The following is a 22,855-nucleotide window of genomic DNA, read 5'->3' on the forward strand; positions in this document are numbered from 1 at the left end:
AAAGACTTGAAAGGAAGGCGTTTTGCTGACGTCGAAGAAGTAAAACAAGAAACGACCAGAGCATTAATGGGCATTACTTCAGACGAATTTAAAAAATGTTTCGAACAATGGAACAAACGGTTAGATAAGTGTATTTCCGCCAATGGAGAGCACTTTGAAGCAGACTAATTGTAGTTTGTACAGAAAATTAAATTAAACACGTTTTAAAAATATTTCCGGTTATTTTTGGGTCCCCCCTCGTATAACCTTATTGGTTCTGGAAATGCAAAAAACTTTAGGTAGAGGCAACCTGGTGGGCAAAAAGATTCTTGACCTGCACTGGATCAGTCTACTAATCACCAAACATTATCTTTTAAAATTAAGAGAAGGCCATTTTTTGATTTGCCCAGCCTTTGTAATGACCATCGGTAAAGCTCAAGGACAAACATTCAGCACGTTTACCTGTTTTGTTCTCATGGACAGTTAAAAAAAAAAAAAAAAAGTAAAAAAAAAAAAATATTTATTGAGAAAAACATCTTTAAATAAAACAGCATTACAGTAGTAATGTAGTAGTAATTTTCAACCAAAAAGTACAGGCATTAAAATGTCAGAACGTGTTTACAAATATGTGTACCATATGTTCTATGTACATGAAGCTTAGTGTTTTATGAATTAACTCTTGTATATGCAAAAAGTCTATAGCCCTCTAAAAGAGTTCTATATAAAATATTTATAAAGGGTTGGAAATATCTCAAAGTGTCAGAGAAAATGAAACTGGAATTTACAGAAAGGTTGCCACTGGTTATACAAAGAGTACTCCTCATTATGTTGTTCTGCTTTTGCCATTGGAATGTCTGCAGGGGTCAATGTATGCTTGTCTGACTTAAAATATAGACAAGTCTGTGGCAAATGCAGTATAGTTAATGTTTTTATGCTTATGAACAAATAAGTCAGGAGTAAGAACAGGGAGGTCTAGCATTTGAAACACATACTGCATAAGCAAGTCCTCCATCATCCAATTTTGTGAGCTTGTTACATTTATTTTCGACTTTTGGTGGAATATTTTTGTACTAAAATCAAAGACCACCACTATTTGGTGGTGCATTTTCAATCAATATGAACATATGCAATTACTTTCTAGTACAGGTAGTGCAAATGATTAGAGGAACTGCATTCTTACCATCTTCATTAGCACAAGGACTAAAGTATGGATAGAGTTTTTCTGTAAATATGTCAATAAAAGTATACAGGTGAGTTTGGGATTCCACATTGAAGAATGACAGCTGACCTTCTTCATAATCGAGAAAAACCCCCACCTTTCGGGGCTTTATATTCAGAGCAAGAAAGGTAGAAGGGGAAGTGAAAGCCCAGTACCCACTCCCATAGCACAAAGACACAGTCCAATATCCATTTTGAGGACACAGTTCAATGTCTCCTTTTCGGTTGATAGACTCTCTGACAACTCCTAAAATCCAGTCCGTCTTTTCCCCAACCTTCACTTCCCAGTAGTGTCGCCCTGAGGTGAAGCCCTCTTTGCTTAGGACACTGAAAAAAATATCAAATCTCAATGGATTGTCGGGGATCTCCTGTTCCGCGTCACCATAGCAAACCTCTTTTCCATCTGCTGATAAAGTAAGAGACGGACTAGCCGTATGTGGATCCAGAGTTAGATGCACTGTGAAATTAGAAGACATTATTAAACAAATTGGGAGCAGCTAGATATAAATATACATATTGTTTGACTTCAATTATATGATGCTGTTTATACCAACATAGCATGTTGAAACAACAGTACACGATGAATGAATCCATTCCAAATTTCACTTTCTTGCATCGGATGATATGAGGTAACATCTCAACATTATGGACTGTCCTATACGGATCACTAAAAGAAGAGATCTTTTGCCACATTAATAATACAATAATCTTTTGGTAGAAAATGTATATTCTGAACAGTAGAGTTCTGGCTGAGATTGGTTCACAAAGTGTGTTTGAATAGAACAGTATGCAAATGGATATGATTCCTAGGGTAGAAATCGTTATTACAAGGCTGGTGCCTGAGATGCTTTGGGTGAGCATCGCTCTGCCATATTTTGGACCTGCCTCCCAAGTACAAGGCAGTTAATTCATTTGAGTGATATACGGCACACATCCTATGGCTGTAAAACTGCCCCAGACCACTATTCCTCCTCCACCCAACTTTGCAGTAGGCATTATGCACAGTATAGGATGTAGCTTTCTCCTGACATCTGCCAACCCAGATTTATCCGTCAGACTGGCAGATAGTGAAATGTGATTCATCATTCCAGAGAACGCATTTCCACTGCTCCAAAGTCCAATGGTGAAATGTTTCATACCAGTCCAGCCAACGCGTAGCATTGCGTATAGCGATTTTAGACTTGTGTACAGCTTTTTGGCCAAGGAAACCCGTTTCCTGAAGTTCTCAATACTCAGGTCTTGTGTTGATGTTCCTCCTAGGGGCAGTTTAGAACTCTGATGTGAGTGATGCAACAGAGAATAGGCATTTTTTTCATGCTATGTGCTTCAGAATTGGGTGGCCCCAATCTGAGTTTGTGTGGTCTACTACTTTGTGACAGAGCTAAAGTTGCTTCTAGACTCCTCCTCCTCAAAATAATAACACTTTGCAATTGACCAGAACAGATCTAGCAGAGCACAAATTTCACATACTGACTTGTGGCGAAGTTGCATCCTGCGACGATGACATGTTTCATGGCACTAAGCTCTTTAGTATGACCCATCCTACTGCTAGTGTTTGTTAATGGAGATTGCATGGCATTGTGCTTGATATGGTGCAACCGTTAACAAAGGGTGCAGCTGAAAACACCAGAATGCTATAATTTGGAAATGTGACCATGAACTTTTGACCATATAGGGTATGTCAGGGTTTCTTAAACTTTTTTTCTTGTGACCCTATCTTGCCCTTCTAAGTGTCTTTTGAGACTCCATTTATAACGCGAGATCGGTGGAGGGGGATCACCACCCTTGTGAGAATCGCCGTGGCACCCAATGAAAGCCGATAGGCAACCGATTCCCATTAAATACAACGGTGAGTCGCAACCCTATGCAACCTTACAGTGGTGTATGTAGTGTATGTCATAAAAGCTTATGCTTGTCAGAATTATAAACCACAATTATAATAAAATGATGTCCCTCTATTATAAAAAAAAAATCCTGGGACAAGACAAGACTTTTTCAGAGAGATACTTTCAAGTCCTGCGAGACGAGACTTTGTGCCAAGAGATTTAATCACGCCAGGGGCCGAAAATAAAAGACAAAGAGTAGATGACAAAGTAGAACATCGTAAAGAATTCAAAAATGTTGACGCGATACACATGCAGAGCAGGTTAGAGGTAATGGAAATACTAAAATTCGCAAGTCTCAAAAAAATTATAAAGATTGCATTCGCGCAAACAAATGGAAATTATTACTCAGTGAAATAACGAAACAGCGAACAGAGATCGAAAATATTGTTCGGATTTAAACTTTAAGTCACAGACTTGTAGATCGTCTAATTTGTGTTGCCATCAGGGAAAAGCAGTGTTTCTTGCCAATGAAGAGGCACATCCACGAGAATTAAAAGATTTGTTGTTTGATGAAAGTGAAATCCACATACGCGAGCAGCAGAGACGCAAAGTAGCTGGCGTGTAGCACAGACCGGGGGGTTAACGAGTGAAGTGAGCAGGGGGCAAAGCCCCCTAGTTTATCAAAAATATACAAGACTAATTTGCTTAACAAGTTTACACATAAAATAGATAACTTTGGCACTTAAGCTAATAAGTCTAGTGTTTACTAAGCAACAAAGGCAAATTCTCATCTATTTTCTAATAAAAATGTGAACTGCTGTACTAAACTCAAGCTCACTCGCAATCCACACTCGTGCCTATTTTAATTAAAGGACCAAATAAAGATGTCTGAACTTTTTCACTGTTAATTTCTGCCAAAGATGTGCCTCTGCTTTTTTCCACCCCAAGTTCAGCCGGGGTATATGTGTATGTCTACTGTTCTTCTCATTGCACAGGGCAACTCCTCAGATTCATTTTTCTCAGTTTGTTACTCAAATTTCTTGAATGTAAAAGCCAACACTCCAGACGTCACTCAAAAGTGTGCATATCCACGATCTAGGAGTGGGACGTTTGACCCCAGGATCTCAACGCTTTAATGAAGGACCCTGCTATTGCACATTGAATCAAAGTCCCGTTACCATGTGATTGATGGTGTCACTGAAACACTGGGAGTAGTGTAACTGCTTTAAAATTGTGAGCTATCTCAGATGCTATAAAAGGGAATGTGAAACTACTACTCCTTTTTCATACAGAGATGATATTGAATTACTGTAAATATGAAGTCGAATTAAATGTGAAGTCCAGAAATGGGAAAATGCAATCAAGATTGTGGGAACATTTTGTGCTGTAACCTGACAATATACTCTACTATTTGTCAGTAGTGGAATGAATAATGTGTTATTAATATCATAGACAAACGCCCTAAACCCCTTTATATAATGTCCCTTTCACTTAGTCTTGCTCCAAAAGCACATTCCTGAACCCTGACTTGATCCTCTTTGTTTCTTAGTACTATTATTCCCCAAATACCGATTGTAAAAGTATTAATCTTTCACACTACCTCACAGAAAAAAGTCCCCCTTGCATTAAAAATTTGTCACATAATCTTTCATTTATAATCGGTGCTGTTATGCCAACAAATTGCATCTTTATTTCATTGCGGAAAACTGTTACACATACTAATGTACATTTATTGCAGCCATTTTAATAACACTTTATTATCATAAGATGCACCCGTCAGATTGAAACTATGCATCAGGACGGGGCTGAGATTCTTCCTCTCACTGTCTTGTGCTCATGACTGCTATTATTTCTGCAAACCACCAAATGTCACCACTTGAAACTTTGAACATTTGGATCTTTTTCGAGGACAATCAAGCAGTGGCGGATCGGGTATAGGCACTGTGGAACTGCAGCACCCCCTATTTCCACTTGATATTATCGATAACATTTAATATAATGAGTCCTTTTTTCTTTAATTCTTTGTTTATACTTGTACAATATATAATCCTTAAGCTTAATGTCAGTAGCCATCCCCCAGTTTATGAAAATATACAAAAATCTTTGTATGGAACTGTGCGCTTCACAGTTCCAATGGCGTGGTGTTTGGTTGTTGTGCGCATGCGCACACAGGAAGCTGCACACGAGGCTGCGAGGGAGAGAGAACACTGTCGCTCCTGCAGTGCCGACCCTGGTGTGCTGGTGGAAGGTAGTGTATTTTTTTTTTTTTTTTTACTCCGTGTGTGTTGTGCTTAAAAACCGTGTACTATATTCTTGAATGTGATAAAGTGTAGAATTAGATTATTATCCTGCTTCCAGCTATTCTATTTGATTAATTTTTTTTCGGTTTCTGAATAAATTTTCTTTTTATACATGTTTGTTTCCTTTACATAATTTTAAAACAAAGGCTACAAATTTTCTGGAGCAGCACCCCCACTAATTTTAGCTACGAGCCACCACTGCAATCAAGAATAAGTTGCTAATAGGGTTTTGTCTGCCCATCACTACCACTGTCTGTTTATAGTATGTTGACACACACACTTCCTCAGGTACCTTAATATTCTGTGTAATGGGACACTACAGCTAAACTTCTGTAATGCTTAGAAAAGCTATTTTTTAGATAAGCCAATTTACAGAACACTATAGTTGTGACTATTTTGCCACTAAACTGCTGTCATGACTGATTCATTAGTGCCCCCTTGGAGGTTTTATTGATTGATTTATTGAATCATTTGAGACTTGTGTTGCCTCTCTTTCCTATCTGAAGTGATGTAGTCCACCACACTCATTGAACACTCAGAGTGTGCCACGATGTTGCCTGTAAGAGGGAGTGACAGTACCTAAAACAGGGACACAAAATGTGTCCAAGGAAGATTTTTGTCCATGAAGAATTAAATGCAAGCTGAGTACAAGACCAGAGACTGCACAATGTCCTTACCTAACAAATGGATGTAAGCAAGGCAATGTTTAGAGGTTAATCTGTAAGTCTACACAAATTTGCCATAATAAAGGCATTATACGAGGGGTGATCAATAATTTATCTACCCGAGTATTGTGTATTTGTGTTACAAATCTGAACTTGTCATTGGAGATCAAGACGTCTCTTGGTATGCCACACATGCAGTTTGATGTAATTTCCTATCAAGCACTCGGAGAGAGAATGGCAGACAAATCTGCAGGCAAGTCAACTAAGAAATTAACAGAATGGGAGCATTGTTGCATCATTAAATACTTTACAAAGGCAGGGAAGAAGAAGAAGACAAAGGAAATCCATGAGTGGTGGAATGCTGTGTGTGGTCATGATGCACCTTTGTACTGTGGCGCCCCTTTGGCACTGGATCCGGGGTGGGGGCAGCCATGGGATGCATATTACGTCCACAATTATGTTATACCGGAGCTTATCCCTGTTGGGCTCCGTGGCCACCGCCAGGAGGAGCTGCATTGCTTAACGAGCCTGTGTGGGCTGGAAAGCGGCCACACTTGGAAGTGCCGCCTGAATTAGGTTAATTATCACCTGAAGCACTTCTGGGTGGGCTATATAAGAAGCCAACAGCCACCACTCCAGAAGCCAGAGTCGGGAGGAGGAGGACAACGCTTGCTGGGAGCAGTGGTGGTGAAGAGTGTGTCTTGTTTTGGCGCTTTGCTTTATTTTGTTTGGTGTGCTTTTGGGACTGTGTCTTGCCTGTGGGACACGGGGAAGACGTGCCCCAAAGGTGAAGAAAAATTTCATCTTTTTGTTTAGTTTTCACATGCCTCCATTGTCAGTCTGTGTCGGGTCAGGTGCCTACATAGTGCCTTTCAAAATACTATAAGATGAAGATTTGGGTCAAGCAATTTTAATGGGGTCGATCCATGAGTGGTTGAATGCTATGTGTGGTGATAATGCATCTTCGTACTATAAGATGAAGTTTTGGGTCGAGTGAATGACCCCACTTATGGGGCATCTGGTGGAGGCTATCTTGACAGGAAATGTGCCAAAAAGTGGAGGCCATGATAATGGAAGATCGTTAGGTTAGGGTTAGTATTATACCCCATGAGGTAGGCATTTCAGCTGGCGCAGTTTACACATCAGCCATACAGTACTTATCTGAGGATGTCAAAGGTTAGTTTCCAATGGGTTCCCCGAATGCTGACAAAGGATCAGAAAGCATGTCACCAGGAATTCAGTCACAAGAACTTGGGACCTTTTTAGGGAAAGTCCCACTGAGTTTTTGTCACAGATTGTTACTGAGGGTGAAATGTGGGTTCACCACCATGACCCTGAAACCAAACAAGAGTCCATGCAATGGAAGCATGAGGGGTCCCCAACCCACAAGGAATTTTATGTGCAGTGGTTGGTTCTCTGGGGTGCAGAAGGGTGTTCTGCTGTTGAAATTCATGCCACAGAAGTCCACCATCACTCGAGAAACCTATGCTTTTACAATGAAGTCATGACATGAAGCTGTCAAACAGAAACGTTGTGGGAAATTGTCAGCAGGAATGTTATTGCTTCATGACAATGCACCGCACCATGCCACAAATCCCAAATTTCAGAGGCTGCCATCAGGGAATGTGGCACATTGAGTTTAACCACCTATACTGTTTAGTCCAGACAGGTCCCACCATGATTGACTTCTGTTTTAAAGCTTAATGAAATTCCAATGTTTTCCCAATGATTATAACCTCAATGAGACAGTAATGGGTTGGCTGGGGGATCAAGATTAGCCCTCTTATTTCAAGGGGATTAAATCATTGAAGGCAAAGTGGACCACATATGTTGTATTCAAGAGGGATTTCATTGAAAAGTAATGAGGGGAGTTTGTCCAGCAGTTTTTATTTTCACAGTTTGGTAGATAAATTACTGAACACCTTTGTGGCAAGACCTTATGTTACCACTCAGTAAAGCTCAAGTCATTGGAGTGTAGGAAGGGGGATCAGGGAGGGATCAGAACTGCCCTCTGATTTTTCTAAGTACTCAATTCTAGTTGAGTAATTGTAGGGCATGCATGGCTGGTAAAAGTCATGGCAGCAATTTGTGGAAAAAAAGCTATGGTGATGCCCATGACAACCCTAAGTCTTGTGTTTTACTTGTTGAAACATTCAACAGTCATGCAGCTAGGGTGAGATGGGTTCTTCTCTAGGTACTATGTTTTCTTTTCACAGCACAATGACGTACAGGTTACGTCAACTGAGGAAGCTAAATTTGCTCTATAAGAGTGACTGTAGGTGCGTGAGCTGGATGGTTCCCCACGCTGTCACCTTTCAGGGCTCAAAAAAATGACACTGATAATTACCAACTAAACTAGCTTCCTGTGTTATAATATACTAGTGTGTTTTCCTCCTGCTTGCCTCTTTCGCCAACCCCCTCAACCCCCCCCAACCCCAAAGGGGCTGCGCTATGTGGTCAGTCACTTCGCGTCTCTGTTGCTCGTGTTGTGAAGAGGGGGGCTGAACGCACCCTAAGGAGACGCGGTCTCTAATCTGAAACTCCCTCTTAAACGGTAATACAATGGGAAACAAATAGTTTTTTTTTTTTTTTACCTCCTCTTTGCTTGATCAGCTGCTGGCTTGCTACTGCTGCTGTGGCACGTGATCTGCATCTCGCACAGCGCTTTGAACATTTAAAAGTCTGTACAGCAACTGTCCTACTCTGTCTTTTATTTCAGGCCCCGGGCATGGTTAAATCTCTTGGCACAAAGTCTCGTCTCATGGGATGTGAGTTCTTGATATTTTTTAATTTATAATTTAAAAACGGAATAAGAATCTGAAAATCAAACAACATCACATTAACGTTCAATAAATTCTGAAAAGAATGATACCAAACATGTATATAAACTGTAGGTTTTAAAATAAGCCCGATTTAAAGCGTGACAAAAAAGTGACATAAAATCATTGCACAAAATTGTTGCACTTTTAGGCTTAGGATTTTATATATATATATATATATATATATATATATATATATATATATATATAAGTAGATTGTACTACTTACTAAGGAGACACTTCAATTTTTCTTTTCAAGAAATTAATTGTTTCCCTTCTGCAATCATATTGCCAATTATTTTTTGTGTCTCCACACTGTGTTTCAAATTTGAAACATATTCTTGATTTTCTTTTAATAACCTGCTGAAGCAATTTTTAGATACTGTATTCTAGCAGTTTCCCAGACCAATCTTGACTGTTCCTAATCCTTCAAGAGCAAGGATCTTCCCAGACAATACCTTGCACAACATTGCATCGCAGTGTATACTGGACCATGTTTGTCCCTGTTTAGCCTGATAAAGATTCAACGTTTTTTAAAATAGTAGCAATCTGGAGGTCTCTTCCAAATAAAAAAAAATCGGTACAAACAGTACACAGCTCAGTATTCCAATAGGTTTGGACAATCATTAAGTGATGTCACTGTATATCCTATGAGTACCACATAAGAAAATGCGTTAGTGTGATATCCGGGTTGCATTTATTTTTTAGACTGAAGATATGCTGTTCCTCATAGTCCGAATAATTAAGAAGAGTGTACCTGCATATTTCTGCATCCGGGCCATGTCTGTAATTAAGAAAAAGAAGATTGGGCCAATATTTACAATCAAAGGAATATACATTATATAAAAGGAAAGAAAATACAGAAATTGGACTGGTCACAAGAAGAAACGCAGCTACTTGGAATGTTAGAGATCTTTACATAAGGACATGCACATACCGACCTGCTTCTGTTGTTTTTTCCAGTTTGACTCTGAGCATGTCTGAGAGTTCACCAAATGCTTTTCTATAGACGCCCAGCAGTAGGTCACTGTCAACAGATGAAGTAACGGGATCGAGGTCTTGACTGTTCGAAGGTTCACATACAGATTGTTCCTTCTGAATGGAGAGAAAATACAAAGAGTACAATCCCCACCAGGATAATAGTTTAATATATTTAAAACAATTGCGTGTGTAAGACTCAGGTACTCTTCTTTATAAGACTATCCAACCTTCAATCAAGATTAGAATGCTACCCAAAAGTCCCATTCCTTACCAAAACAAACCTCCTTATTTCTTTTGTTTTTGCACCAAAACTAACATATCCTTTCACAGAGTCATTACTAAAATCTATTGTTTTATTTTGTGTTTTCATTCCATTGCTTCAGCCATTTTTTTGTTTTTATTCTATAGCTGATCCAAAATTTATTTGCAGTTCGAAGCATCGTACTAACCCCGTGGCGTGTCCGTGAATGAGCATAAAAATTTGTAGCAATGAGAATAGACACTGTTCCAGAAATTAAATAAACATGTTCAGAATGTTTTCTAACAAGACTCTTTCGGTAACAGCCAAAAAATGACAGTAACAATTCCAAAATTAAAAAAAAAATCAACTCCCTGATGATCGGTGATGAATGTCTAAGTGTTCAGCAGTGGCTGAAGTGAAAACTGACATGGGTGGAGTTTGATAAGGCCAAGGAGAATGACTTTCAGACATCTTCTAAGGCAAACCATTCAATAACTCAGGTAGGGTAGCTGTTCTCAGGATGGGTGAGGAAATACTCACTTAAGCTGGGGGACGTTTGAGAAATGGAAGCAGTACTTTGAGGAGCTCATAAGTCTCACAGGGGGCAATGCCAAAAGCATTGCATGGGGTTGGGTCCATCTCTGTAGCTGAGGTTTGTTTGTGACGATTAAAACTCTTGTTCATGGCGAGAGAGCAGAGATGCCAGAAATGCTGAAAGCTGTGGATATTTGGTCTAACTTTGTCTCTTCTGTATTGTATGGAAGGCTAGGACAGTGCCTTTCAGATAGGAAGACTACGGGCGGTGGTGGTTGCAGTGACGTGCAATAATATTCATTTCTCTTGAAATTCATCATTATTTTCTGCATGACAAAAGATTTATACACATTTCTTCATTCAGTGTTTTTAATGTGAAGAATGAAGGCTATTATTGCAGCAACAGTGTTCTCGGCAAAGTATTAAAGTGTAGAGCTTGAATACTTGGGCAAGCACTACCTTCTGAATTTTTCTTCTTAGTTAAATTTCTGCAGAAAATGGATTATTTTGACTTTGGAAATGTATTCTTACAGCATAGGAGGTCATATTAAAATACTGAATGAATAAGTATGTGTACAAATCTTGTCATGCAGAAAATGATGATGAATTTCAAGGGAACTGAAATACTGTTCCACAAAACTGTACCTACAGTACATTCTTCAGAGGACAAGATAGTGTATACCAATGGTCATACTCCTCATCTTTCCTGGTAAAACCTTTTTTGGGATACTGGAATGGAGACTGTGTCTTGACAATTGAACCTTATATTCAGGAGGACCGATTTGGAGTAACGATCATTCCTGTCGAATAGTGGACATATTCTCTCCCCTTGCACCAAATTTTGAAGGTCTTGGAAAAAGCTTGTGACTTCATTGTATTTTGTTGAAGGTACTTCAATAATAAGAGAATTCCAGGGCAACCATTCCTGTGTGACATTATTCAGTCCCTGAGAGTTAGTTTGCACATTTGTCATTAACTTAAAACTGTTCAGTATGGGTGATGGACTTCCCCAGGGGAACATATTGTCTTGCTAATTCTTCAGAGTTTTCCTGAGCAAGACATCAAGGTACAGCTGAGGTGTGGAGGATATCCAGTTGGAGAACTTAAGGGTTGTGTCACTGCTGTTTGCAGATGATGGTGTCCTCTTGGTCTCATCAGTCTGTCCTCTCCAGGATCAACAGGTGCTGGTTGAGATGCATTGAGTATGTTGTTAGGGTGCCTCATGTGTGCTTCTCACAGAAGGTGTCCAAGCTAAAGCCCACCTTCAGAAAACCAAGAGGCAGAACCAAGACACTCTGGTGGGATTAGATCTCTTGAGTGTCTTGGGGGCATCAAAGTATTACCAGAACTAGGAAAACTGTAAGGATAACAAGGGTCCATAACATCTGACACATGATGTGGTGTTAATCCAAAATGACAGCACCAACACACTGTCATTACACAGAATTAGAGCAGATAAATGTAAAAAAAAAAAATAAGCGCCATAACCTGATATCGATATCACAGATATTCTTTTAAATATACTAATTATAATTAAGTATGTAAGGAAGAAGGTAGTATTTAAGCTGTAAAATCTCCCAGTGACACAGGAAAGAGTTTGGCCAGTAATGAAAATGAGATCACTGAAGCTGTAAGGCTTCCCCACTAATCAACCTAACACTATATTCTATTTATAATGAAAGATTAATTTACTAACTATAAAATTTATATTAAGTTTAATTTAGACATGGGGTTTCCAGTTCACAACAGCCAGACCATTTTCTAATGAACTACTTACAGTAGGACCTTTGCACTCCACTGTTTCTAAGTGTATACTGATCTTGTTTAATTCATCTATGAAGTCAGAAAACTCTATACATACACATGTTTTCAAATCCATTTAATCCAATTCAGAATCATGGGGGCCTTGATCCTATCCTGGCAGCAATGGGCACAAAGCAGGAAGCATTTCTAGACAGGGTGGCAGTCCCACTGTAGAGCCTGTCCAAGCACACAACCACAATCACTCAGGCCAGTTTAAAATTTCTGACCACCCTGATACACACGCCTTTGTTGATGAGGGAGGAACATGCAAACTCCATGCAGACATCAGGCGAGAGCAGGATTTGAAACCAGAACTTGGCACAACATCACACCTAAAGGAAACATGTTACATTTAATTGAAGATGTCTGAAAACGCCTATAATTTATATTGGGATATTTTTGACCTCAAAGACATCCATGTTAAACCAAACTTTTAATTTGACCTCATTAGTCATATTTTCTAGTAAATCTATTGGCAACACTTATCACTGAGGGTCTCGTATTTCAGTAAACCTACACTGTCATTACTCATGTGACTACAATGTAAGTAGGCTTTATTACCAAGAAATTCCTATGTACCTGCTGCAATCTGAATTTGAATAAGAAAAACAATTTGGACTTCCCTATTATTTGAATTACATAGTAAATACATGGTCATACTGCCTAATTACATCATTGTTACATAATTATTGTGTTAGAAGATACTTTACATACGTGTTGTCAATTTTTCTATTATCACTTATGAAGCGTTTAAAATTAGAGCAGCTCTGGTCTCCACGGTTCTTCCTCCTCTGATCATTCTCATTCTTTTCATCAATCAACATTCAAGAAACACTTCTTAAAATCTTAGCAAAAGTGCCCACCTTTTATTTTACGAGTGATGTATGAGAGACTTATTTTTTACTTTTTAGTACACTTTTTAACTTAATATAAGTGTGGTTATTAAAAAATATTTTATATATATATATTATTTCATTAAATAGTCTATGGGAGAGGAACAAAAGCTTTAGATTCCTCAAAAATTTTGATCTGTGGTTTTCAAAGGATCACAGTTTCTTGAGGACGGTCTAGAGCTAAAATGGCTAGAAAGAAAAATAACAAACTTGAAACTTATGCCTGTTATGAGATGATGATGATGTGCTGATTAGTTTTTGAGCCAAATCGTGAAAGAGAAAGAGGCACTCTAGAGGAACCCTCAAATACCGTAATCCTACAATTAATGAGGAATTCTTCTCATCAATTGCTATCGTAATGACCTATTTTATGATCAGAAAGATCAGCATCAGAGGGGTAAATACGAGGAACATTCAAAAAGTTTCCACACTTTTTCATATTTTTGTTGGAAACGGTGAAGGCAGGAGGAGTAGTAATTGGGCATTAAAAAGTTGGTACGACACTGGGAAAATTGCATCGCAAACAAAGGTGACTATGTGGAAAAGTGATATCGTTTGTTTTTGAAATTTTTAATAGAGTTAAAAAAAAAATGTCCGGAAACGTCCCTTGTAATTAATGAATGTTAAATAATAGACACTCACGTCAGAATTTTTTCATTTTTGCAATATTTGATTAACATTGATTTTCAAGAGTGATGACTCTTGTTCAAGTTTAATAAACATTCAATCACACAGTTAACATGGGTCAAAGACTGAGCGCTAACCCCACCATCCCATTCTGCACTTGGTTTGGGGGCATCCTCCAAAGCCATAAAGCTCTTGAGAAATGTATGCCATAGAATTTATATATAAAAAAAAAAGCATTACCACTAGGCAGTTGAAGTAATCGTTTGGTTTCAAAAGTCCTTCAAGTCGCTGAATGTCTTGCTCTAGTAGTTTAATGAGGTGCTCTGTCTGATTTACTTTGGTCGTTTCCTTCGTTTCAATCAGTCTAACCACATCTTCTCGCTTTTTCTCAATTATCTGCATCAGTTCATCCAGGGACTTTGTGCTTTCCTCTGTCTCCTCATGTGCAGATTTCTGGTCAGAGTGATTTAAAGATTGTTATCTTAAGGAATCCATTTACATTTTCAAACCAGAAAACTGAAATATTAATGGAAGTAGTCAAATTCATTTAACTTTGTTAATTGTCGGGTTCCTGAGCACAGGTTACAATTAACAGCTAAGAAGTTGGATGACAATTCACTTTCCTAATTGAAAATGTATCATAAGCTTATGCTTTTAAGAGTTTATCTTTCAAAATTAACCTATAAAGAAATTTCAAATAAAATATTCATTTGAAATCTGCATGGTTAGCACAACAGGGCATAAATCCACAAGCAATGTGGAAATTTCTCAAATAAACCAGCTATGCATATTGTGTCCACTCTGCTCAGGGCCTGACAAATCTTTAGTTTCTACCTGCCCTACACAACATGGAGGCTTTGGCTGTTTTATAGATACTATTGGAAAATCATAGTAGTGTACAAAGGTGAAGGGCATTCAAACTGTATCAAGGTTTTGAATTGAAGATCCTGCTCCCTCCTCATTCAGTGGTCAAGAGTCCTGTCTTCAGTTCAAAAGCTCGATTTCCCTTGAACGTCTTCACTTTCACACACTCTTCTGATTTTCTGCAAGCATTTATCTGTATCGTCATGCATTTGCACTCAGGATCACTTTCAAGGCTCAACTAAGGTATGTGATATTTCATCTGGGACAAGAGGGGGCACTGTCAGAAACTTTGTTGTCGCTTCCCTTTGCAGTTCCAGAGGGTAAATGACCCACCCACAGTGCCCAGAGAAGGCCCAGCCCATTCTGGTTGGAGCTTTATAAGAACAAAGGAGGCGTTTCATTTCAATCTGAGCCTCCAAACTGCCCTGCTCAGAGAGCAACCTTTATTTTAGCTAACTGAGGCTTTGAGATGGCCTTTGAGAGCTGGATTTTTTGTTTGTGCACTTGTTTTTTTTTGTGTTGAATTAAATGGTGTTGCCTGTTTGACACCCCAATGATTCTTCTGGACTCCTCCAACTTTACCAAGCAATTACAGGTCAGGTCAGGTAGGGGATCATGCACTGGTATAGCGCGTTGTCGCAACCACCACACGACGGAAGAGCTTGTGATCTTGGTTGGCAACCCCCCAGGAAGAAACACAGTTCAGTCGCACACTCTGTAAAAGACCCTCTATCAGCTGCAGCCAGGTCTTATATGGGCATCCCCTTGGCCTGGTCCAGACGGTCGGCTCCTCAACAATGAGGATCCTGTGAGTTGGATCATCCTCGGGGAATTGTGCCACATGGCCATAGTGCCATAACTGACACTCCCTCACAATGCTGGTAATGTGCCTCAGTCAGGACTCTATGAGCAACCGCTCATTCAACACAAAGTCAAACCAGCGGTAGTAGTATTAAGGCAGGGTGCTTCTGTCAAAATGTCAATCACAATGTCCCCCTTCACTCTGATTGGTGGATTTAAATAATGTGCCCCGCCCCTGTCCTGTGATTGGTGAATTCAAACCTGTCCCCTCCCTAACCCCACCCAGACTCCACCTTAATCACACCCCACCCGTCTGATTGGTCAGGGTTTGTATCAATAGCAGTTTGATGGGTGTTGATCCCGCCCAGACCCCACCTTAATCCCACCCCACCCACCTGTTGGGTTCAGGGTTTGTGTCAAGAGCAGTTTGATGGATGCTGCATCTGTATTGCCCACCAGTCTGTCAAGACCTGTTTGTTGGCTGGCACCCCCCTCCCTGCCCCTTCTCCTGAGGCCCTTTATATCAAAAGAACAACCTTGCCATGAACCCAAGGCCTGATCGACATGTCCAGACATGTTCCTGCTCATACCCAGCCGGCCAGGTCTCCCTTATAGCCGCTCCTGCATATCCTCTCAACGGTTCTGGAGCATGCCCCTGCATCTATCTATTATTTTAATATTATCACGAGATTAAAATGTCTATCTATCTAACCTCTGCTTTATAATTTGTAAAAAAAAGGCTGTTCTATCTAATCTGCTTTTAATTGCTCTCTGTATGCTGAAGTTTGAATGGAACAGCCTTCCCCATCCCACAGAAAGCCATCTCGCACAAAGGCACGCTGACAGGCCCTGCAGTGAAACAGCTCCCCCATCTCACAAAAAGGCACTCTGACTGGGGCTGTGTTCATGTGTCAGTGTGTAGAGAGAGAAAGGGCAACCACGTTCCTGCTGCTTGAATCTGGCAGGCCCTGTGCGTGCACCCCACTGTGTGCTGCCGAGCATGGCCGGTCCCTCCTTCGCTGAGAAAACAGACGCTTGTTTTGTGGTTTTTAACTTTTGAAGGTAAAGGATTTTAGGTATTGCATGTAAAGCACGAGATAATTAGTTTGATATAAGCCTTTTAAAAATCACACAGAGGTAAAATAGTATACAGCAATTGATACATATAAAAAATCTATCTATCTAAAACAAACCCTTTTCTATCAAATACACCATATTTTAAATAATAACGCTCTTTTTACCTAACATTTATGGGACATTTTCCAAATGGTTTATTCTTGTAGAGTCTTAAGATACTTTTCATGTTGCGCGGGAAAGATACTATGTTAAGCAATCTTAAAATGGAGCACACACCTGCTCAGACATTATGTGAAATACTATATGTAAGATTAGCTTTTCTTTTGTTGATATGCGTACTTGAGCAGCTGACACAAGAACAAGGTTCACACATACCAGTCTTTAACATAAATTCATCTTCCTGTTGTAAATGTAAAGCGGTCTTAAAACAGGTCAAAGGGCACACAACTGCTAAAATAGAACCACTCTAATTATAAATTCTGCTTTTAAAAAAATAACCTTCTTTTCGCTGTATATGTATGTATAAGCGTTCAGCTGGACACCGACCCATTACACAGCTGCCCGCATAAAACGGGTCAAAGGGCACACATTTGTTAAAAGAAATCACTCTCCTTATTATAAAGCAGTGGTACTCAAACTGTGGGGCGGGCCCCCCTAGGGGGGCACGAAGTAACAAAAAGGGGGGGGCGCAAAGATGTGAAAAAAAGAAAATAAGAATCGAAAATATAAAAAATACATCTATTGAAACTAAACAAATTAACTTAAACTACATTACATTCTGATACTAGAAAAATAAATACAGAGTTAGATAAATGTCAATAAAAGTTAAGTAGGTATAATAAAATATGCATCTATGATATATCATTAATTAAAAAAGAACAAATTGGTATTAGTGGGCTCCTTTCAAAAAAACGTTAGGGGGGCGCGATCAAAACTGTTATGAAAACTCGGGTCACAAATACTTAAAGGTTGAGAAACGCTGTTATAAAGTCAGCTTTCAAAAAATCCCTGCTCTTTTCAGTACATATAAGTGTTCAGACCGGTCCATTACACAGCTTGACGTTAATACTGAAAGATGACTCTGAATCTCGTCGAAAGACAAAATGGTACGTCTTCAATATCTTATTAGAACAATGTTTTCTATTTATTTATTTTTTATGGATAGGACTAAATGAAATATAATTATTGTTAATACAGTCTATTCTCCCGAGAGTCCCAGCAGTCAAGATCAAGGTACAGCATATTATTGATTATTATATCCGTCAAATGAGTATGCTTTAAAAAACGCATTGCTGAATCCTTAAATTTTATCCTTAGGTCAATATTTCCAAGTTGATTCTCCGATCTATTACTCGGAAACTGGTATCTCACTTTTTAAAAAATTACATCTGTTTAAAACGAGAGGCGCTGGGGATTTAAAATCCAAAATAACGGTGATCATAGGTTACTGTTAATTATTATGCTCAGTACCATCTCTCTGTGTGTAGGCACGTGAGCGCACTCGTGTGTGTATAATATACATTGTAGCATTTTATATTTACTTCTATCTATCTATCTATCTATCTATCTATCTATCTATCTATCTATCTATCTATCTATCTATCTATCTATCTATCTATCTATCTATCTATCTATCTATGTGTATGATGATTAAAGTACAAATACAATGTTCATATTACTGAAACAAACAATATTAGTTTTTTCTGTTACCGAAATGGGCATTCCAATCAATTAGTTTTTGTCTCGATCAGGTTGTCTGTTTTTATTTACGTCTTTAGATTTTAAAAAGTTTTTATCCATAAATTTTTCTGACTGTACTCGGAGAAGAAAAGCGAACTCCGTGTCACTGTTGTGCCGGTTTCTTTATCCCCTTTATTTACAAAGGTAAGGTATCTTTGCAAGATTTCCGTATAAAGTTTATCTTTTGCATCGGCGCTCAAGTCACTGCGTTCAAGTATGAATTTCATTTGTTTATCCAGTTCACTTTCTGTAGCTCTTAAAAGGTTGCTGGAAGCCGGGGCTTTCTGTTTCAATTGAGCCATTTGTTGTTGAGGTACCAGGTACCTCTTGTGCGTGTATTCCATATTTATATTCTCGAACCTATTAAACTAGTAATGAAAGGAATGTTTTAAGCTACTTCAACCCAGCCACAGGGAATGCACAAACCAGTGTGTTTCTTCGTGCCAGTCCCAAGCCCAGATAAATGGGGAGAGTTACGTCAGGAAGGTATCCAGTGTAAAATTTTGCCAAATCAATATGCAGACAACAATACAAATTTCCATACTGGATCGGTCGAGCCCCAGGTTAACAACGACCGCCACCAGTACTGTTAGTCAACCGAGTGCTAGTGGAAATTGGGCTACTGTTGGCCAAAGGAGAGGGGGGAGACATGTCCAGAGGCAGGAGGAGAGGAGGAAAGTAAAGAGAATGTAATTGAGGGTAGGAACTTTGAATGTTGGCAGTATGACTGGTAAGGGGAGTTAGCAGAGAGAGAAGGAAGGTTGATATATTGTGCGTGCAAGAGACTAAATGGAAGGGGAGTAAGGCCAGGTGGGTTGGAGGTGGATTCAAATTGTTCTATCATGGTGTGGATGGGAGGAGAAATGGGGTAGGGGTTATTCTGAAGGAACAGTATGTCAAGACTGTTTTGGAGGTGAAAAGAGTGTCAGGCAGAGTAATGATTATGAAGCTGGAAATTAGAGGTGTGATGATGAATGTTGTTAGTGCATATGCACCGCAAGTTGGGTGTGCAATGGGTGAGAGAGAAGATTTTTGGAGTGAGTTGGATGAAGTGATGAACAGTGTACCCAAGGGACAGAAAGTGGTGATTGGAGCGGATTTCAATGGGCATGTTGGTGAAGGGAACAGTGGAGACGAGGAGGTGATGGTTAGGTATGGTGTCAAGGAGAGGAATGATTAAGAAGAGGGAGGAACATAGGGTTACGTACAAGAGTGGAGGAAGATGCACACAGGTAGATTACATCCTATGCAGAAGAGTTGATCTGAAGGAGATTGAAGACTGCAAAGTGGTGGCAGGGGAAAGTGTAATTAAACAAAATAGGATGGTGGTCTGTAGGATGACGTTGGAGATCAAGAAGAGGAAGAGAGTGAGGGCAGAGCCAAGGATCAAATGGTGGAAGTTGAGAAAGGAAGACTGCAAGGTTGTGTTTAGGGAGGAGTTGAGACAGGCACTGGGATTCAGTGAATAGTTACCAAATAGTTGGGAAACTACAGCAGAAGTAGTAAGTGTGACAGCAAGAAGGGTGCTTGGCGTGACATCTGGACAGAGGAAGGAGGAAAAGGAAACCTAGTGGTGGAATGATGAAATACAGGAGAGTATACAGAGGAAGAGGATGGCAAAGAAGAAGTGGGATTGTCAGAGAGATGCAGAAAGTAGACAAGAGTACAAGGAGATGAGGCGAAGAGAGAAGTGGCGAAGGCTAAAGAAAAGGCGTATGATGAGTTGTATGAGAGGCTGGACACTAAGGAGGGAGAAAAGGACCTGTACCGATTGGCTAGACAGAGGGACCGAGCTTGGAAAGATGTGCAGCAGGTTAGGGTGATAAAGGATAAAGATGGAAATGTACTAACAAGCAAGGAGAGTGTGTTGAGCAGATGGAAAGAGTACTTTGAGAGGCTGATGAATGAAGAGTACAAGAGAGAGAAGAGGTTGGATGATGTGGAGATAGTGAATCAGGAAGTGCAATGGATTAGCAAGGAGGAAGTAAGGACAGCTATGAAGAGGATGAAAAATGAAAAGACCGTTGCTCCAGATGACATACTGTGGAAGCATGGAGGTGTTTAGGAGAGATGGCAGTGGAGTTTTTAACTAGATTGTTTAATGGAATCTTGGAAAGTGAGAGGATGCCCGACGAGTGGAGAAGAAGTGTACTGGTGCTGATATTTAAGAATAAGGGGGATGTGCAGGACTGCAGTAACTACAGGGGAATAAAATTGACGAGCCACAGCATGAAGTTATGGGAAAGAGTAGTGGAAGCTAGGTTAAGAAATGAGGTGATGATTAGTGAGCAGCAGTATGGTTTCATGCCAAGAAAGAGCACCACAGATGCAATGTTTGCTCTGAGGATGTTGATGGAGAAGTTTAGAGAAGGCCAGAAGGAGTTGCATTGTGTCTTTCTAGACCTGGAGAAAGCATATGACAGAGTGCCTCGAGAGGAGCTGTGGTATTGTATGAGGAAGTCGGGGAGTGGCAGAGAAGTATGTAAGAGTTGTACAGGAGATGTACGAGGGAAGTATGACAGTAGTGAGGTCTGCGGTAGGAGTGACGGATGCATTCAAGTTGGAGGTGGGATTACATCAGGGATTGGCTCTGAGCCCTTTCTTATTTGCAATGGTGATGTACAGGTTGACAGACGAGATTAGACAGGAGTGCCCGTGGACTATGATGTTTGCTGATGACATTGTGATCTATAACGATAGTAGGGAGCAGGTTGAGGAGACCCTGGAGAGGAAAGGAATGAAAGACAGTAGGGACAAGACAGAATACATGTGTGTAAATGAGAGGGAGGTCAGTGGAATAGTGAGGATGCAGGGAGTAGAGTTGGCAAAGGTGGATGAGTTTAAATACTTGGGATCAACAGTACAGAGTAATGGGGATTGTGGAAGAGTAGTGAGACCAGCTATGTTATATGGGTTGGAGACAGTGGCTCTGACCAGAAAGCAGGAGACAGAGCTGGAGGTAGCAGAGTTAAAGAAGTTAAGATTTGCACTGGGTGTGACGAGGATGGATAGGATTAGAAATGGGGACATTAGAGGGTCAGCTCAAGTTGGATGGTTGGAAGACAAAATCAGAGAGGCGAGATTGCATTGGTTTGGACATGTGCAGAGGAGAGATGCTGAGTATATTGGGAGAAGGATGTTAAGGATAGAGCTGCCAGGGAAGAGGAAAAGAGGAAGGCCTAAGAGAAGGTTTATGGATGTGGTGAGAGAGGACATGCAGGAGATGGGTGTAACAGAACAAGATGCAGAGGACAGAAAGATATTGAAGTTCCACTGTGGCAACCCCTAACAGGAGCATCCAAAAGAAGAAGAAGACGTTTTAAGCTACTTCACCAGGCACAGAGTATCCAATATAACACGGTATTAGTCAGGGCATATTGAGGGTCAGGATTTCACTTTCTTTTTTTAAATCTGGTGCCTCCTTTTTCCATCTTGTGCCTTGTTCAGTAAACCTTATTTTTTGGTGGATCAGAACATTTTGCTTACACTCCACTCATTATTCTCTTTAGGTTTTTAACTGTTATCCCTACATTTGTAAGTTTCAGCAGTCCTTTGAAAATGTTTCTGTGACAGTCGTAAGTAGTAACTCTACCATATTGTGCAAAAATCCATACTACTCACTTTTAAAAGCTCTGCTCTGAATTTACCAGTTCATCCAATATGTCAGCTTTGCCTCCATCTCACCACTGCAATTGGGCCTTCCTCTTTGTAGATTAATGTTGTAGGGGTTTATTTGTAAAGCACTTTGTGGCACTTCAAGTTAAATTAGATTTCCTTGGTTATTCAGCTGTCCATCGGTGTTCCATTATAAATTGTATTTAGTCTCTCTCTTTATTTACTAAACATTTTATATGTTGAATAGAAAACAGTTATCTTATTCAGGCTTTAATTTAAAACAGCATTTTCATCAACATTCCAAGTACCACTTTGGTACTCAGGGTGCTTTGTATAATACAAAGTTTCAGAAATTCTGTTAATGCTTGGTAATAGCATACCATTTTACATCAGTTATGATTCCCTGAAAAATAAGAATGGTTATAGTAAGTTATATGAGCCTATACACTACAGGTCTTATGATTAGGCTTATTTTGGACACATTAGGCAAATCAGGAAGGAAAATGTTTTAGTGAATAATTACATAATATCTATTATATGTGTTAGCACAGTGATTAAAATTTTACTAAAACCTGTGTGGGTGATTCTTTCTTTTAGGCAGTCCATGCTACAAATGGCAACTGTCATCGAAAACTGCTCTGCCCTTGTTTGTGAAAAATCACCCTTTGTTTTAGTAGCATTCAGGGTGAAGGGATGTAAGTTTGAGCTGTGAGTCCAAGAATCAAGAAGTTAATTCATTCTTCTTGAATACGAGTCAAAGGACCAGGGTTTGTGTGGTGATTATGGTCAAGCGCAGAGTTAAGCTAAACATTACTATTCCAAAATGAAAAATTTACTTGCCCATATCCATATCAAGCAAGTATCACAAATAT

The 22,855-nt window shown here is 39.6% G+C and overlaps 1 protein-coding gene across 1 annotated transcript in view; it reads right to left on the reverse strand.

The window, feature by feature from the left end:
• Positions 1-326: 326 nt before the first annotated feature.
• The window catches only part of LOC114666487 (E3 ubiquitin-protein ligase TRIM39-like), a 61,436-nt gene continuing 38,907 nt past the window's right edge, over positions 327-22,855 (reverse strand). The window contains exons 7-10 of the mRNA XM_028821382.2: positions 14,127-14,339; positions 9,749-9,902; positions 9,565-9,591; positions 327-1,654 (exon numbers count right to left, since the gene is read on the reverse strand). Coding sequence (XP_028677215.2) covers positions 1,110-1,654; positions 9,565-9,591; positions 9,749-9,902; positions 14,127-14,339 — 939 coding nt within the window. The 3' untranslated portion in view covers positions 327-1,109. The remainder of the gene's footprint in view (positions 1,655-9,564; positions 9,592-9,748; positions 9,903-14,126; positions 14,340-22,855) is intronic.

Source organism: Erpetoichthys calabaricus, chromosome 16 (assembly GCF_900747795.2).
Source record: "Erpetoichthys calabaricus chromosome 16, fErpCal1.3, whole genome shotgun sequence".
Taxonomy (NCBI): domain Eukaryota; kingdom Metazoa; phylum Chordata; class Cladistia; order Polypteriformes; family Polypteridae; genus Erpetoichthys; species Erpetoichthys calabaricus.